This window comes from Odocoileus virginianus, chromosome 2 (genome assembly GCF_023699985.2).
Source record: "Odocoileus virginianus isolate 20LAN1187 ecotype Illinois chromosome 2, Ovbor_1.2, whole genome shotgun sequence".
Classification (NCBI taxonomy): domain Eukaryota; kingdom Metazoa; phylum Chordata; class Mammalia; order Artiodactyla; family Cervidae; genus Odocoileus; species Odocoileus virginianus.
In genome coordinates, this window is record NC_069675.1 from 83,762,155 (window position 1) to 83,781,159 (window position 19,005).

General features: G+C 46.8%; 1 protein-coding gene across 3 annotated transcripts in view; it reads right to left on the reverse strand.

The window, feature by feature from the left end:
- Positions 1-19,005, reverse strand: part of ASAP2 (ArfGAP with SH3 domain, ankyrin repeat and PH domain 2) — a 154,808-nt gene that overhangs the window by 43,512 nt on the left and 92,291 nt on the right. For all 3 annotated transcript variants that reach the window (XM_070451860.1, XM_070451854.1, XM_020912045.2), the window contains exons 7-11: positions 16,759-16,844; positions 10,375-10,450; positions 10,021-10,107; positions 4,001-4,104; positions 3,462-3,531 (exon numbers count right to left, since the gene is read on the reverse strand). In XM_070451860.1, coding sequence (XP_070307961.1) covers positions 3,462-3,531; positions 4,001-4,104; positions 10,021-10,107; positions 10,375-10,450; positions 16,759-16,844 — 423 coding nt within the window. The remainder of the gene's footprint in view (positions 1-3,461; positions 3,532-4,000; positions 4,105-10,020; positions 10,108-10,374; positions 10,451-16,758; positions 16,845-19,005) is intronic.

A 19,005-nucleotide genomic window follows, 5' to 3' on the forward strand; every position in this document is an offset into this window, starting at 1 on the left:
CTGGAAGCAGGCAGCCCGGCCCTGGAGCCTGAGCTCCTGATGGCCCTCGACACAGCTTCCTGGGAAGCAGAGCCACTATTGGATTATCTCTCGGTGTCCTGAGTGCAGCAAAGAACCACACTGGAGAGAGTGCTCCCCCCTCCCTCCGTCCCCCTCCAACCTGCCTGCTTTCATTTTCCCTGGGCAGTTGGGAAAGTGGTCCATTCTTACTGAGACACAACTTCTCTCAAAGACAGGCTTCCAACTTCACCGTGAGTGCGACACACACTATACTGTGTATATATACCGTATATACTGTGTATATATACCGTGAGATACACAATATACTGGAAAAACATCCAGTGCCTATCTATGAAACAGGAATGACGATGGAGTGAATGTGGCTACCGTTCCACAAGGACAACCGTGAGAATGGTCCACGACACACAGAAGCCGACCACACTGAGCTGTTCTGAGTTTTACACTAACAAGGGCTTGCTACTGGCCCACTTAGATTAATGATGAGTTTGCCAGCAAAGCTGTCCGAAAAATTCATGGGAGAAAAATTTTAAGCAGAGAACATTCTATCCATTAAATTGCCTCCGTGCTACAATTTTGGGGGCAATGCTCCCATCATTAAAATTCAGCTGTGGAACATGTCCGTCTAGTCCATCAGATACCAATGTTCCTTGAGGGCCTAAGTTGAGGAGCCTTGGTTTAGTAGGAAAAAACTCAGGAAGGAGCAGAAAACAGACCTACAGCCCTAAGTGTGTGCCATGAAGACATGGGTTATTAGTGAGGCTCCGTTTTAATCAGGCCATTCCATTTTCCCCCAATTTGTCAGGCTTTTAAAAAGGAAGCTTATATTCTTCCTTCTGCCTGATTGATAATCATTTAAAAAATTTTTTTTGAAGATTTTCGTAAGAGCCAACAGACTTTTCTCTTCCAGCTTGGTGCAGTCTCCAGTCTTTGGCAGTGTGGCAAAGCGATGAATCTGGCAAGGAGGATATCTAATTAGAGTCATTTTGTCCCAAGGATAACTTCTTTCCGGTGCCAGAAAACACAATTAGCCTTGGCTAACGGGGAATACCAACTTGGGCTTCCTACTGAATCCACCCCAGATGTCATCACTGCCCCTCTGCTGAAACACAGAAGACAACAATCTTGTGTCCCAAAGGCTGCCAGCTCCCAGGGAAGAAACTAGCTTTCCTATCAATGCGAATACACCCTGAGCTTCTGCACGACGTAAAGACCCAATTCTCAGCTGGGTGGCGGATTCTGCTCTTAAGATTCCCACTTACTTGGTCAAGTCATGGAAAAACTGCCCCCCCTTTTTTTCTGATGGTAAATTAGCACACTAAGGGAGATGCTGGCTGAACAGGTAAGCTACACAAGGAGCCAGATTCAAACCAGACCAAACCAAACAGGCCTCTCTCCTTTCTCAGTAGAGGATTCATTCACGTGTGAACGCTCTGTGGGTGCAGTGGCACTGGGGTGTCGAGGTCTGCCTTCTGCAGCATACAGGGAACCCCACTGAAGAAAGAGGGCTGACTTGTTTCCCAGGGGAGGCAGAGGGACATCTGCCCCTACCTGCCACTCTTCTGGGCTGGAGGCAAAGGTCATCGAGGGCCAGGCAGCTAAAGGCAGGAGGAGGTGTCCAGAGAGAAGGACTCCCTGCAGCAGAATCCCCAAAGAGGAAACACTAACTCAACACGTGGTGGGGTGGCAAGCTGAGCTGTCCCCACACTGGTAAAGCTGGTTATAACAGTAATATCTGCTGAAAACTGGGACAACCCGGCAACATTTCAAGAAAACTAAGCCTCTGTATCTTTTAAGAGGAAGCTCAAGCAACAGAAGTGATGAGAACCAATGTTGTCAGCAAAGGATTACCAGAAACGACCAGGCCTGTTGTCATCTCTGAAGTGCAGGCAGAACCACTCTTTGGTTCAAGCTGAGGCCCTGGGTCTCGTGGACATGCCAATGAAGCCGAAGAGACCCGATGACTTTAGGGCTGTAAACAAGCCTGCAGGGAAACTGTCTTACTTTATAACATTTTCTGCACTGAGACATTAAAGCTGAGTTAAAACAGAGTAGATAACAGTTGGAAAGCAAACCACAGAATCACAGGTGTTAGGGCAGGAAGGGAACCTGGCCTTCCTCCATTTTTTCCACGCTCCATGTTAAAGAGGATTGATGACTGAGTCAATCTGCTTTCCTTAGTCTACAGCACTGTCACCCCAACACACACACACACACACACACACACACACACACACACCCGTATATGGACAGAACATCACATCAGGACCCAGACTGCAAAGCCTCACAGGGACGAGGCGACTGTAAAGGCAGCCCAGAAAGGCCGGATTTTACAGAAGAAAAATGACCTTCAATTGCCCAGGCGAGAGCCCCATTCCACCCCCAGGTCAAAGGTCCCCAGAGACCCCTCCTGACTCTTGGCACCCACTTCTAGGGTCTCTCCCTCCCCACACAGAGTCAGAGGACATGAAGGAGCCCACCTCTCCCAGTGGAACACACACCATGCCGCAGTGCCATCCTTCGAGTGAGCTTTACTCTGTCTCCTTACTCCTCAACACGGACGAGGGCCGTTTCCCTGGAACCACACTGAGCCATGAGCTCCGTCCGGGCGTCCGGACGCCCAGAGAGCCTGCGTGCGCTCCTGCCCAGCTCTGCCCCTCCCAGGGGGGCTGGTGATGGCGGGGAGGGAAGAAGGCTCTTCTCCACCGTGGCCTGCGGTCAGGGCCAGGCCTCTGGCCTGGAGAGTGGGAACACAGGCCACCACCAGCGTCCTCTGTCACAGCAAAACGGCCACCAACTCCACCTCCAAACATTTAAGAAATGTCTACCAGCCTCCATGGCTTTCACCAGATCCCATGTCCACGCCCAGTAAGGTGATAACAAGCCTTAAGACCATCACAGACAAGGGCCGTGTCTATAACTGTGGTTACAAGTCCCGGGCTCTGCAAGCCCGATTAGCCAACCATCCTGTTCCAATTGGTTTTCCAATTGGCTCAGCCTATGCTGGCTCAGTTTCCTGCATGGGCAACTGTATACAGGGTTGGAGAAAAGAACCTGATGAAGGCTGGGTGCAGTGTGTCTGCAGTGAAGTTACTGAAATCTCTCCTCTCTTGGATTTCTGATTCCCAGAGTCCTGACTGCCTGCTTTCCTCTAATGGAAAAGAAGAAATCGCCCCAAGTGCGACGTTCAATTTCCAAACACAGACCACCCAACTCCTCAGATGTTCCTGACACTGTTAGGCAGCAAGGGCCCCTGATCAGGGAACCGTGAACAAGAAGCAGGTGTACCAAACAGAGGAGGAACCCAGACAAGCTTTTCTCAGCAGGAAACATGTTTAAAATGCACCCTCAGGGCCAGCACCCAGGGCCGGGTCCCCTCACCAGGCCTTCAGCCCGCACCTCTCATCCCATTACCATGGGGACTGCGATGAAAGGATACTTACGGTGCCGTGGGAAATGGTCAGAAAGCCGTTTTTCACCGAACACTTCCTTTTCTGCCACACTTTTCGGATCCTTATAGATATGTGGGCGAAGATAAGGAGTTCAGAGATTGTGGACGCAGGACATGACACACACACACACACACCCAAGCCTCTAGCAATGCCGTCTATGTGCACACGCACCCCAAGCCTGTAGCAATGCCATCTACACACACACACGCCCCCTAGCATGTAGCGACGCTGTCTATACACACACACACACACCCAGCCTGTAGCGACACCATCTACACACACACACACACACCCCAGCCTGTAGCGACACCATCGACACACACACACACCCTGAAGCCTCGAGCGATGCCATCTACACACATACACACACCCCTCAAGCCTCTAGCGACACCGCCTATACACACACACTCCCTGCAAGCCTCTAGAGATGCGGTCTATGCGTACACACACACCCTGAGCCTCTAACGGCGCCATCTACACACACACACCCCTGCGCACACCCCTCGCCTGTAGCGATGCCGTCTACGCACCCGTCGCTCTTCTTGTAGAGGTTGCCGGTGCGCTCCGTGCCATGCTCCTTGTTCCCCTGAGGCTGGTGTAAACTATAGGCCGTGCTCTGGCGCATTTGCAAATCCTGAAAAGGGTCAAGAAGTGAGTTGTTTTTAATCCTGTCCAGATTCCAATTTTCAAAAGGCAGCACACAAAGACACTTAAGCCCTTACCAAAAAAAAATTTTTTTTTTAATTAGAGAATTTCCCCTTTTAAACACATCCAGAAAGGGACATACAAGTCATATCCTGGGACCCATAAATACCACCCACAGGCTGGAGAGTGATGTAACAAACACCGGCATCCCCAAACTGGCTGAAAGAAGGAGTGGCTGTCTGGCAGTGACTTGAGAAATTGCTTAGATTTCACTTATTTACAAGCCTTAAGTCCCTGATGGTGGCAAGAAGCTCCTGGCACAGCAAAAGCAGCCTTTGAGAAGAAAGGAAACACAGCACGCTGACAAAGGTCAGGCTTTCAAGCAAAACACACAAACATTCCACCTCTTTCTTTGGGCAAGTTACTAAGCTCCCTGCCTCAGTTTCCTCCTGGGAAAACAGGAAACAACTTCTAGTCAGGACCGTAAACCTAGGAAGGCTTGAGGGAGACCACCTGTGTGAACACCTGGGATGTTACATGAACAACACCCTCCTTCTGACCCCAGGCACCCCAGCAGCGGGGCCGCGGGCATCCCTCGGGGCAGACCGTCTACCCCGTCAGCTGAGAATCTGGCCCATTCCACCACACCTGGCAAACTCCAGCCTTCTTGAACTAATTTTTCATTATAGCGTGAGGCAGGGTCCAAATGCATTCTTTTGCTCTGGCTATCCTGTCCCAGCGTCATCTACTGAAAAGACGACTCTTTCCTCATTGGAAAGTGAAAGTCGCTCAGTCGTGTCTGACTCTTCTGTGACCCCATGAACTGTAGCCCACCAGGTTCTTCTGCCCATGGAATTCTCCAGGCAAGAGCACTGGAGTGGGTTGCCATTCCCTCCTCCAGAGGATATTCCCAACCCAGGGACTGAACCCAGGTCTCCTGCATGGCAGGCAGATTCTTGACCATCTGAGCCACCAGGGAAGCCCTTCCCATTGCACTGTCTTAACACCTTTGCTGAAAATCCACTGACCGTAAATGTGAGGGTTTCACTGATTTATGTGCCCATCTTCACGTCAATGCCACACTGTCCTGACTACTACAGCTTTGTGGTAAGTTCTGAAACCAGAAAAGCTGAGTCCTCCAACTTTGTTCTTCTTTTTTAGGACTGCTTTGACCATTCTCGGTCCTTTTGCATTTCCGTATGAATTCAGAATCAGACTGTGGATTTCTGCAAATAGCAGCTGGGATTTTATTTTGATAGGGATGGCACCGAGTCTGTAGGTCAATCTGGGGGCATGCTGCCATCCTAAGAATAGTAAGTTTTCCAATCCATGAACATGGGCTGTCTGGCACTGACTTTTTAAACTCTGGAATATAGGTGAGATAATTCAGCAAAAAAAAGAAAAAATTTTTTTTCTTTTAAATCTTCAACTGAGAAATCAATAATATGCACAACCATTCCACAACTGAACTGACAACAGAGCCTGAACAAGCAAGCCCCAGACAGCAGAAACATCCTCCTTTTCCACCGGGATTCATGCCCCTAAACAACTAAGGCAAACAGCTCATTCATGAGATGAGAATGGTCCCAGTTCCCACATTCTCTCAGAAGGGCAGCATACACTGGCACTAGACATTTAGAGAAAACCAGCTTTAAACATCACTGGAAATGAATGCAGTGGAGGGGAAATGGAGAAACAATGTTCACTTATCTGAATCTCTGCAAAAGACTAAAAATAGACCTGTCAAAAGGCACAACCAAGAAATATGTCTATTGATCTGGGGAGGGGGGAAAAAAAAAACCCTGAACAAAATAAGTAGTGAAACATGCGACACACTGCTAAAAGTGTTCATGCCATGCATATTAATCAGAACTCTTCACAGGTCTTATGAACAGGATATAAAGGACGTTCTTCTTTTCAGCAGAATCAGACACGATGCCAGAGGCTGGGGAAGAAATTACTGTTTTATTCTTCAGACAAGGTGTTTCCTGTATCAATTTAAAAGTGCAAGCAAATCTGAAACTATAAAATTTAAAATTTGTAAGAGGACTATAATCCATCTAACATAAAACTGAACCTCCTCTAGAACTATTGCAGCACCTTCCAGGTGACTTCTATTGTGACCCAACAAAAAAACAGCCTTTCTTTACCTGTTTACACGACATGTGATCAAGGGAAGGAAGTAAAGCTGGCCCTCTCATATAACCAAGATTTCAGCTGAACAGAATGTACATCAAGGGACAAGAGCCTTTCATTCTAAGGAGATCCATCATCTAACAACACGGACAACTGGCCGGGGCGTCCACACTGCCCAGGCTCTCGACGGCTCTCCAGCGTACACGATTCCCAGGAGGGCCAAGGATGACCTAAGACCTGACGGAGTGAGCTTCCCCGTGGAGACGGTTTGTACGTCTGAAGCACACAGGTTATGTAGGCATTTTATAGACCTTCAGAAAGTGCTCATAAAATTCTATCAATACCCATATACCCTCTGTCCTGTGACACCCAGACAAATTCCCAGATCCCAGGCACCAACCAAGATCTTCAGTTTTGTGTGGCCTTATGAAGGGTTAGCCGCTGGAGCCTGCCAAGATAGAAACCACCCAGATGAGCAGCAGACTCCATATCTGAAATCTTTAGGAATGGGGTGGGGACATGACATGTGCATAGTCGTTCAGTCGTGTCTGACTCTTTGCAACCCATGGACTGTGGCCCGCCAGGCTCCTCTGTTCATGGGACTTTCCAGGCAAGAATGCTGGAGTGCCACTTCCTACTCCAGGGGATCTTCCTGACCCAGGAATTGATCCCACACATCATGAGTCTCCTGCACTGGCAAGCAGATTCTTTACCACTGCACCACCTGGGAAGGCCCTGGGAGAAGGATGCTGCATATTTTACACACACACGCACACACCCCAGAAATATCCCTGAGCTCCCTAGGAATCTAGAACATCACAAATACTTTCACATTTTATCCATCCGCCTCTCAGAAAGTCTATGTTCAGACGACTCTCATGATGAATGGATTGGAGGCTTCAAGTCTCTCTGCCAAGGGAGTGGTGTGATGTCCCTAGACACATGTGCATGGACATACCAGGGCGGGGCTCTGCCAAGTGAACACTAAGCTGTGGTCTGTGAACATCTCTTACCACCTGTTCCCCGTTACTGCTGGGCAGCATTTTTTTTTCGGCCGTGCCACACAGCTTGTAGGATTTTAGCTCCCCAACGAGGGATTGAACCCGAGCCCTGGCTGTGAAAGTGCCAAGTCCTAACCACTGGACCGTCAGAGAATTCCCTCTGAGTAGCTTCTTAAGAGATCCTATCTGACAGAGATCTTATTAAAGTCACATAATACAGCTGGAAAGAGAAGAGCCCTACACTGGAAGAGACCAGGGCTCAAACCTGAGTTCACTCCAGGAAATGCGTTTCTCAGACTCAAGTTGTAAACGGGGGCTAACACTGCCTGCCCCACCATGCTGTTGTAAGACCTGATTACTAGTCACACTTATCAAGTGCCTAGAAAAACCTGAGAAGTGAAGCAGGCAGGAAACGCTACAGAGGACATAGTGGGTAAGTCCCACCAACCAACAATGCAGTTTCTTTGGGGCATGTTACCTAATTTTTATTAACTATAATCATGGAGATTTAGAATTTTTAAAACACTGAATAAAATCCATCAACACCTTTACTTTTCTGTGTCACAGAAGAGAATCTAAAAAGAAGCAAATGAGAACTAAACAACAGTAACGCCCAAATGTTCAATTCTTACAACTGCAGGGACCTCAATTACAAAAATCATTTTAAAACAGATCAAATTTAACTTACATACTTTTTTTTTTTTACTACTTGCAGTGTATTCACAGAATGTCCAGCTGATGAAATATCATCATCAAAAAGCAACACAAGAGTGTGAGACACAGAAAAGACAACACATTCACAGCCAGTGGATGGGTGGGTTCTTTGGGTGTAAAGCCAGAGGAGCCAGTCAAGAAGGTTCACTTGACCCCTGTGTGCATCTGGGGCAGACAGGCTGGTCAACAAAAAAAACAGAAAAACAACAAGCCATTAAAGACGTCTGGTCTGTGCTGGTTAAGTCTGTTACACTTTTCTGCAGAGCTATAAATAACCTCCTCTTCCCAGGCAGCCAAAGCAAACACAGGCCCCCTCTCTCTGTGCCCAGAAGGCTACCGAACCCCAGCACCTGCTCTCCGGGATTTTAAACCTGGGTTTTGCTTCACAGGTCTGACCCTTCTTCAGGGATCCTCCTTGAGTTCTCCAGGGCCGGTGGCTCCAAATCAGTGCCATCTCCTCTGGTTACAATCAGGCCACTGTAGTCTCCATACTCCAAGCTCCCCCCCCACCCACCTTTCACTGTTTATATTCCATGTTTGGGAATATCAGGACCTAGATTTCTCTAGCCCAGGAGGAAGTCACCAGGCTGTGAGAAATTTCCAGCACTACATCCAATCTCAATCTGCCAACCTCTCACTCAGCTGACCCGTGTTTATCAAGAGCCTACGGAAGGAGCAATATGGTGTGATGATGACGTGATGGCCAGCCGGGCACGGAAGGCTGGAAGGCCTCCTCTGCCCGCATGAGGTCCAGCTGGAGAAAAAAGCATCTGTACATTTGAGGACACAGCCAACAAGCCCCCAGATACATATGCTGTCATTTTTTAAAAACGTCACTCAAACAGAATGTGCAATACAGGTCACTGGGGCTGGGGTGAACAGAGGCAGTCCCTGCCCCTGAGGCAGACACCGAGGTGCTTCCGAAGACAGGCAGAACTCAGTGATGTATTGGAAGCGGAAGGGGCCAGCAGTTTCACCTTCACAAAGGAGTGACCCCCAAAGGCTAAACTGGAAACTTGGAAAACTTCCATTTCACTAACATTTATGCATTCAAATTCTTTGGTCTTTTAATAAAACCCACAGCTCTTGGAAGAGGAAGAACAAAAATAAAAACTGCTATTAGACTTTTCACGGAAGAAATATCTATTTTTTGAAGTTCATGAAGAAAGCATGCAAAGTTGTATGATTTATTAAAAATACTGAACTACTTACTCTCCTAGACTTCGGTCACAAAAGGTAAACGCATTCGGGAGAAAAACAACAATATTCAGTTATAGTACAACAACTTCAAACAAAATAGAGCATGCCAAAATGCTAGCAGTGAACTTTACACCCTGCTAAGTCATTTAATAGACGATTGATTTCATTGACAATTGAAATTCACTTAATTTCATTGACAAGGATGTGGGTTTGCATTAAATTTTACATTATAATGCCTGCACTGTAGCAAACATGTGAAATCACCTTAAAATGTACCTTTTAATGATTTTTCTACCAAGCTCCCCACATACAAATGATCACTGCAAATGTGTTAGTACACAGAGAAGGAATAATTATATGAAAGAGATGATGTAAGAAACTAAGGTTTATGCCCATCAGAAAGCAGAAAATCAAGTTCCTCCCATTTTATGGAACATCATCTCCGGGCTGGAAGATTCAGATGGTCACCAGTCAGCTGCTGATGCCACACGGGCAGGGCCCATGGACATCAGGGCAGCGGAACCACAGAGCCCCAGAGAGCGAATCAACAGTAATTGATATGAACGACGAGTGTCTACGTGAAGAGACGGTAAGACGGATGGAGCAGCAATTGTTGAAATGCTGCCATTAAGGCAAGGCCTATGGTAATGGTTCCTCCACGAAATAAGTGTATTTTAAAAGATGGTTTTATAAAACCAACTCAAAGAACAAACTACATATTTTCATGCTGTCCAATACAACCCCGCAGTGAAGGAGCACCCAGAGACCTGGATCTCACCTCTTCAGTCCTAGAGCCCCCAAGACTAAGGGATGAAAGGATAAAACAGCGATCTTTCAAACTTAAATCCCCTCACCTCTTTCTGTTCAACCTGTAATGCCGATTTCAGAATATCTCGGAGCTGTATCAACTGCCTTCTCTCTTCGTCCTGGGCCTGTTTGATCTTTAAAAAACATAACAAAGCAGAGAAAGCATAGCTGAGGTGCAGTGAGATGGTGAAGCTCATGGTCATATCTCAACAACTGAAACCTTCCCCCCCAAAGACGGAGGACAGAGTGGAAACCCTGTTCCCCACACTCCATGGGGGCGCTCCAGGGCAGTCACGTTCTGGGCAGTGTGGCATACAAACATGACATCACACGGGAGCAACGTTTAAATCCAAGTGCATAGTGCATACTTTCAACACTCACTTGGGAGGGAAGTTACTTACTGTGTGAAGGTCTGTGGAAAGTGTTTCAATGGAAGGTTTGAGGCTTTCAACTGCTTTCAGTCCATCCTGGAAAAAACTAGGAGGAAAAAACAGCATAGGCTGTGTTTCATAAAAGAGAAAACAATTTTGTTAGATGGAGAAAAGACTTCTTTAAAGGAAATGGCTGAGATCACGATGTAATTCCTGGGGGGAAAAGACTAGGAACCAAACCTTAAAATATCAGGCAAACCACGAACAAAGTGATGTTCAAAACTATGAGCAATGAATTGAGAAGGAACCGCAATGAGCCTAGTGTCTGTGATTTTTCCTGGAAGATTCAGATGGTTACCAGTCACTTGCTGATGCCATACAGGCAGAGTCTGTGGACACCAGGGTAGGGGAACCATACAGCCCAAGCGAGAGAAACAACCATTTGAATAACAAGAGTCTATGTGACTAGATGCTAAGAGCTGCTTACCCAGCAACGAACAGAGCAGAAAAGGTTGAAACACTACTGTTCCATATAAAATGAGCCCTAAATTCTCAGTTTACAGTGGGAAAACAGGACTCTCCCGACAAATCACAGCAGAGACTTGGGTTCAGAAGTAGCAGAGTCTGAGGCCAGAGAAGCACAGGGTGAACATAAGAATAAGACACTAAATTAGGCTCCTTAACAGGCCACAGCTAAGTGGAAAAGACAAAGGATAAAGAAAAAAGCAAGCTGGCTTAATGCACACAGATGGCCCTGTGTGCAGAGCAGGGAGACGTGGTCAGAGAACGTGAGATCAAATATCAAAAGGAACATTTTTAATGCTCAGAACCCAGGGCTCATAAAGTCACTTATAACAAGCGATTCAGGAATGAGAATGGAGGCTGGATGAGTTTTTTCTGCAGCTTGGCCTCTGAGCCCATTTGAGGGGAAGCAGAGGCTTCTGGGAACTTAGGCGAGGGTTCAAAACCTGTAACAAGGGCTAAAGCGCCCACCTCCAAGCTTCAATCCGCCCTCCTTGCCCCTTTACTGACTTCCCCCTACTCCTCCATGGCCACCCGGTAATCTCTGCCTCAGGCCCTTTGCACAGACTGTTCTCTCCTCTGAGGAGGCCCTGCAGTCTGCCTTCTGGTTCACCTGGCTGGTTCCCACTCCCTCTCCAAGTTTTCAGCTAAATACGGCCTCATCAGCAAGATGTGCCACACTCCCCTCCCTTCAAAGAGGTCTCCTCACCAGATTCTCTCAGAGATCCTGTCTCTGGCTTTGAAACACTCGCCACAACTGCCGTTATGTGTTCATTGGGGCAACAGTTTAAAATGTAGTTCCCCCATCAGATCTGAAGTTCTGGGAGAGTGAGGACACGGTATCCGCAAAACCTGACACATCTCAAGTGCACAATATTTGTTGAAGGAAGAAATTAATGAAGGAAGGAAGGCGTCTCTAACTTCTGCTGGTTTACTGGGTACCAAGGTGACTATCTTCAAAAAGTGACCTGGGGTTCACACGTTTCTTTCTTTTAAACTCAGCAACAGTCCCGTGGGAATTTCCCATATCAAGTCTGCAATTAATAGGAGGGGTTGTAAAAACAATACTGCATGACACTTAATACAATAACTCCAATGAGGGAGGAGGAAGGAAGGAAGGGGGAAACATACACACAGCATGTGGGTCACGAACCGTCATGAGCTGGTTATTAGGAAAGAGGCTGGGCTATCAGCATTTCTTACTTTAATCTTTAGATATTTGCGCAATTCACTTTATATTCTCATTCCTGCATTTTGCCTCTTTTTTTTTTTTCCCCCTAAATATAGAACATGCTTCTGGTGGAGCAATTGTGTCCGGGTTTTAATGACTTTTCCACGTGTCTGTTTCCACTGCCAGGGCAGAAATGCCATGTCTCGCACGTCCCTATGTTTCCACTCTGAGCACAATGCCCGACCCAGAGCAACAATTTGAAAAGGAAACTGGGAAGCACAAACACAGGAATGAGAGGGCAAACATGTCCCTCTTGTCAAGAACTCATTTGGTTCTGATGTTTTGTCTGAGTTACTTTTTTTTCTTGTATAACTATTTCACTAATCAATTCAAATTGTTGTAAAATAGGTGAAGGCAAGAGGTGATGGTTGGGGTGGGGGGGGCAGGAGGTGGGGAAGGAGAGAAGGAGGCAGAGAGGGAAGGGAAGTTGAATACACACTAGTTTAGGGAGGGGGAGAAACATCACAGATATTGGCCCAGAAAGGGTCCTGCTCCCGGCGTAGGGCAGCAGGTGTTTGGCCCTGGAACCTCCGAGCCTGGCGACAGTCCCCACATGCACCCTGCAGTGAAGTCAGTTTCCCAGAGAAGTGTTTCTCTTCACAGACACTGTCTGCATTGCAACACTGGACCCTGCGCTTGGAATAATGATCCAGACTTAGATTTCACAGTTGTGGAAAGCCTCGTCAATCTTGACCATCTACCTAGAAAGCTCTTCCCATTGATTTCCAAAACTCTTATCTTTTGTGTACTGATCCTTATTGAGGCATGTATGTCGTGTCTGTCTTTTCTGCCCTTAGGGGGAACGCTTCAAAACAAGAGGCCTCTTTACCAGCTGCTGTCACTTCAAGCCTAAGTATAAACTCCCAGGCAGTTTTCTTAGGTTGAGCCTGTCAGTGCTTTCCCAGGCTTCAACAGTATCATCCATACTACCAAATACCAAATTTTGCTTTTTATCTAACGTTTTCTAGCCTACCGGATCAAATTCGCCAGCCTTTATAATACCCCCAGTGAAATTCAACCTTCATGTGCCCAACAAGCAGGGCCACCTCCCCCTCCTAAGCCTTCCCACCAGCACCCCCTCACGACTGGGGGCCTCTGGCCCTCTCTCTCCTGGAGAGAACCTCTCCTGGGCACCAGAGCAGGTCTCATTCCATCTGCAACCCAAGGACATCAGCCGTCGCTGGTCACAGAGGTTCCCAGCAGGTACAAAGTCACTGCAGCGCTCATCACCACTGTCTAGAATGTCACCGTTTTTGTTTTAAATGCTGCCTAGTTTTAGATTCCACTAGAGAACAGGAGCCTCAGTCTTCAGCAGCAAAAGTTAATAAGACACTGTCCAGGCTCTTCTAGGAACTGGAGATGCCACTTCTTCCCTTACATGATATAAAAGGCATAGATCATAAGTTTATAAGACAATCAGCTTCTCAGGTGGTTCAGTGGTAAAGCATCTGCCTGCAAATGCAGGAGAACAAGGTCTGATCCCTGGGTCAGGAAGATCCCCTAGAGGAGGAAATGGCAACCCACTCCAGTATTCTTGCCTGGAGAATGCCAAGGACAGAGGAGCCTGATGGGCTACAGTCCATGGGGTCGCAAAGAGTCGGACACGTCTGAGCAACTGAAGATGAAGAAGATACTCTTCAAGAAGGCTTCTGGAGAAAGCAAAAAGGAAGAAGAAGAAGAGTAAAGTCTGTCTAAGTTCTCAGGAAGAACAAGCAAGTATGCTTCCAGGGAATTTGGCTCCACCGTGAGGCCTCTGGGCACCTGCAGAGACCAGCAGCCCTGCTGAGCAGGTTGCCTCTGTCCCGGAGTCACCGCGCTTGCCAGGCAGGGCCATGCTCCTGGGAGACGTGGAGATGGACAGTGTGACATGGGGACGCATGGGAACTGCCTGGAGGATAAACACGTGTGTGGCCACAGGCTCCTTCATCCAGTGGCTGAATCACTCAAGCTCCACATTTAATGCTCTCCAAATATGCATTTGAAAAGTCAAATCTTCTTAAATGATTTGAAGAGCATGCAGTATATACATGTGTACACACATACACAAGCTCCATCCAAAAAGGAAGTAATGGAAGATTCATCATTTTTAAAAGTTACTGAGCTCATGCCCATAAAAGGCCAACTCGTTCACTTTTCCACAAGTGGTCTGTTGCTAACCAACTGATTAGTTTGGGCAAAATAAAGGGAAAAAAAAAAAAGGAAACCCCAGAATAACTTTTTAAAAAATAAAATATCAGCAAGGAAGCGACCCACTTCCTAAATGGCCTCACATAAGGTTACCAGGAGAAGACTGAAGAAGTAACTTGTATGGTCATCACATAGCATTTTGAGTTTCTGTAAAAGAATTCATCTTAAAAATTCTACAAACTGAGGGTCTTCCTATTTTCTGAGCTCCATGCCGGGAGCTCTTCTTTTAACCCAGGATGAAGCACACAACACATCTCCCTTTGCTACTGGGCCTCCACTTCAGAAACACAGCATGGCCAGAGGTGTGTTAAGAATTCCAAAGCCCAGCTCCACCCAATTCAGTGAATTCACGGCTGCAAACTGGGCCAGGGAAATGGGGCGTGGCCGAAGGTGAAAAAATAAATGTCACGGAGGACATCTCTGCAGAGGATACAGCTGGGCGGGAGACAGGACACACGAAAGGCGCCATCGCGGGGATGTGCAGCAAGCACCATGGTGACAGAGGGAAGAGCCATGCGCAGGTGGGGCGAGCGGACACCCTCACAGTGGCAGCTACACCTGAGCTGGGTCTCGCAGGACCAGAGGCTGGGGGAAGGCACAGAAGGAACAGAAATGCATTCCAGGCCAAGGGGACAGCAGGGTAAAAGATACCAGTGCGGGGCCCAGCCTGTTAAGGGAAAGGCATGTGGACACACGTGGGAACAACACCCTTGAGGGATTTCCACATCACTCACACATCCTCAGGCCCAGGCAGCCTGGGCTCCAGCCACCCTTGGACACGACCCTTGTGCCTGAGTGGTCACACACCCATCCCATCCCATCTGGTCCTTCTCGGCACCCAGAGCAACCCTGTGAAAGCAGAAATGGATCGGGAGACACCTCCTTGATGTTCCCAATCAACTCCACTCTCCTCTCATCCTGCAGCTGTCTCCTCAAGGTCACAGGCACTCCCTGAGACTGTCACACCCCTGCTGGCTGTCTAGCTGCTGTCCCCTGTCCCATCAGTTGGTCCACACAGGTAGGAGCTCAGTTTCCTTCTTGCTGTATCACCTGGACCTTCTGTATCACTCTGTGTCCTCCGGAGCTCAACCAACACTTGCTGAACGAAGCCTCTGCTTGAAACTTTGCGCGCCTCCCCGTACGTGTGGGACAGAATCTAATGCCGTGAACAAGACGCCAGGTCGTGCCCGCCTCCAGCTTGCCCATGCAGCTTCAGTTAGCTAATGAGGCTTCAGGCGGGCTGGCTTCACTCCTGCCTTGAGACCCTGATCCTGCCTGGAAGGTTCTTCCCCTGCTCCCCACCTGCCAGCCCCTCCGTGTCCTTCAGACCCCAGAATCCATGTCCCTGAGAGAGACCTGCAGGTAACTCAAGAACCTGAACACCTCCTGTGGGCCAGGCACTGTGCTCTGCCAGCTAGAAAACTCAGCAAGGACGGAACAGAGAAGGAATCTCTATCCTCCACCTCAATCTAAATTAGGTCCTTCTGTTATACTCTCTCTCAGACTCTGGTACATCAGAACACTTTGTGAAGCGTCCGATTATATGTGGGTTTGCCTGCGTCTTGCTCCAGCAGGCGCTGGGCCTGGGACGTACACCACCCTGTCTCCAGCATCTCAGGGGTCCCCCAAAACACAGCACACACCCAATAGCAGCAGTGACTGAGCCCGCAGCCTGTTCACGTCAATGGTGAGAATCAGGCTGAGGAACAGGAAAGACAATGAGGCCCCGGGGACGGCTGACAGACACAGCGAAGATGAGCATGTGAGCAGTCCCCTGACCCTGAACGGTTTTCCCTCTCTCCCCAGACAGCTGCCTTTGCTTAGCACATCATCTGTTTTATAGATCAGTAATACATAGAAGTATTCTCCTAATTTAAGACTCTGCATTAACACCATCTCGCTTCTCTTTTAACAAAAAGAACATCCAAGAATCAAACTAGTTTGGCGCTTTACCAAAAAAAAAAAAAAAAGTATATTTGATAATGTAGATTTTTATATTATTTTTTAGTTTTTGAGATATAATTCTCAAACTGTAAAATTCAACCTATTAAAACATACAGTTCAGTGGGTTTTAGTATATTTATTCACAAAGTTGAGAAATCATCAGCCCTGTCTAATTCCAGGATATTTTCATTAGCCCAAAAAGAAACCCTGTGGCCCCTGGGAGTCATTCCCCACTCTCCCCCTCCCCTCAAACCCTGCCTCAGTGGGTCTGCCCATTCCCGATCTTTCAAGTAAGTGGACTCATTTAGTCTGTGGTCTTCTGTTTCTGGCTTCTTGTACTTTATGTGTTTTGAAGGTTCGTCTGTGTTGCAGCATGCCTCACTGTTTCACTCTTTTTACTTATTTACTAGTATATTTTTAAATACAAGCATACTTTCCTCAGCGTAATACTACAAATCTCCAAGAAGCTGCCGTAAAGAGAGAAACACCTGAAACACCATGATAATGAAGGAAAAGAACCAAGAACTTACTTGCATTGAGCATGAAAATACTTGATCAGATTCTGAAGTAAATCCACTCCCTTTTTAATCTTAATTTCATTGACTTTCAGCAGATACTGTTAAAAAAAAAAAAAAAAAAAACAGGAAATATCATAGAAACAGAAAATGAGCTGAACATGAACTTCTGAGGACAGGTCACCTTCGGGCCTTCTCTGACATCCTGTATTATGTGTAGGTCTCATGATAGATGCTTAATATTTTCTGAATGCCACAACTAAATGCTTCTTTTATTTTGGTGCCACATGAATTACCTGACCTTTGGGTAATCATATGTTTAGCTTTAAGTGCCAAGAACTCCCTGCAGTAAAACAGTCCGTCTTAACCAGCTGGGGGAAACTTTTGCCCCAGTTGCATGGAAGAGTGAGGATGGTTAGAATGAAAGGGTTCCACCTTCTGGACCGCATCCCCTGTTCCAGGGCCCTTTCTTCAGGTAGGTCATTGTCTAAACACTAACTGCAGGTCTTCTGTAGTTAAGGCTTTGTCTCCACATCTCTGATATTGAAACACTTCCCCGACACTTTAAATAAACATTGTGATTGTTTGAATTAAAAAAAAAAACAAATTTTAAATTAAAATTAATTAAAATCATTTTTAACTTGGAGAATTCATTAACAATCATAAGATAGCAGGAAACCCCAGGGATATATAGAACTAGCATCAGGACGTACATTTGCTCTTTGCTAAGAGTTTATAGAACAAAAGATCCCACAAATTCCCTCTCCCCTTCACTATCAAAATAGGATATATTTACAATCCTGAGAATAAGTCACCTCTAAGAGTGAAAGCCCCCTAGAGAGCTGATGACCCCCGCTGACCACTGGCATCTCAGCTGTAACCTGGGAAACTCGCCTTCAAGTGTCCTCCTGCCCAGCTGCTCTGAAACAGTAACTACATCATTGCCTTTAGGCCCTCATCTCCCTCCTTTCTGATACTTATTCACTGTTAATTAAATAAGATGTCTGGCAATGTAGCAAAAAGGTTAGATGGTTAATGAGTTTGGCCATGTGTCAACATTAAAATCCATGTGCCCTTTGACCTGGAAATTCTACTTTCAGGTATTTATTCTAAGAAGACAATCATAAAAATTTACAAAGATGAATGGAAAAGAAGGTTCATTGCAGACTTGCTTGTAAAAATGAAAAATGGTAACAAGCTAAATGTAATGAACGGGGAACTAAAGTGTGGCGCATCCATAGAAAGAAGGGCTATTAGTAATTAAGCCAATAAAGCAGAGACTTCCTGATGTGCAAAGATGTCTGTGGCACACTAGTGAGTGAAAATAATCAGGATACAAAGCAGCAGTAGAGAATGATCCTGGTTACACAAACTGCCTAGTGTACCAGGGACATCTGGAAGATGTGCAGCTAAATGTCAAGGTGGTTACCTTAATAAATAAAGTCTGTAGTGACTTTTAATTTTTTATGCATATACACATATATACATGGGTTTCCCAGGTAGTGCTAGTGGTTAAGAACCCACCTGCTAGTGCAGGAGACATAAGAGACACAGGTTTAATCCCTGGGTTGGGAAGATCCCCTGGAGGAGGGCATGGCAATCCACTTCAGTATCCTTGCCTAGAAAATCCCTATGGACAGAGGAGCCTGGCGAGCTACAGTCCATAGGGTTGCAAAGAGTTGGACATGACTGAGCGACTAAGCACGCATGCATGCACATATATACATACACACATATATATACTGACCAATGTTTTAAAGCACATATTTTTATAATGATAAGAAAAGCAAGAGCGGATCTCTCATACATTCTCTGTTCACACGAGCTCTGTATTACCGATCTGGCATACAGAATGTCTTTATAAAGTTCGTTTTGAAGAAAAAAATCCCACAGGTTTAGAATAAACACCTGAAAGTCACTTCTCTACATTAGATCCGAGGCAACTAAAATGGTAAACACCTGAACAATGTTGAGCATTTACAAAGCTCGAGGGCTTCAATTTGAGGAAGCGGTTGAACGATTTTAAAGCCACTGTAACGGCAGCAGTCTTCACTCTGAGGGGCCGGGTTCTCGGGGACTGCTTTTCAGACACACTCTCTTTCCAGCCCAGGTCTGGCTGGTCAGCGTCTGCAGCTTCATCAGATGTGTCCTCCTCTGCAAACTCCGACCTCACAGCCCGCTGGTCCACCTCCACTTTTTTGCCTGCACACAGCGCTGGGCCCTGCCCCAGCCAGCTCTGCAGAGCAGGGACCCTGTGATGCT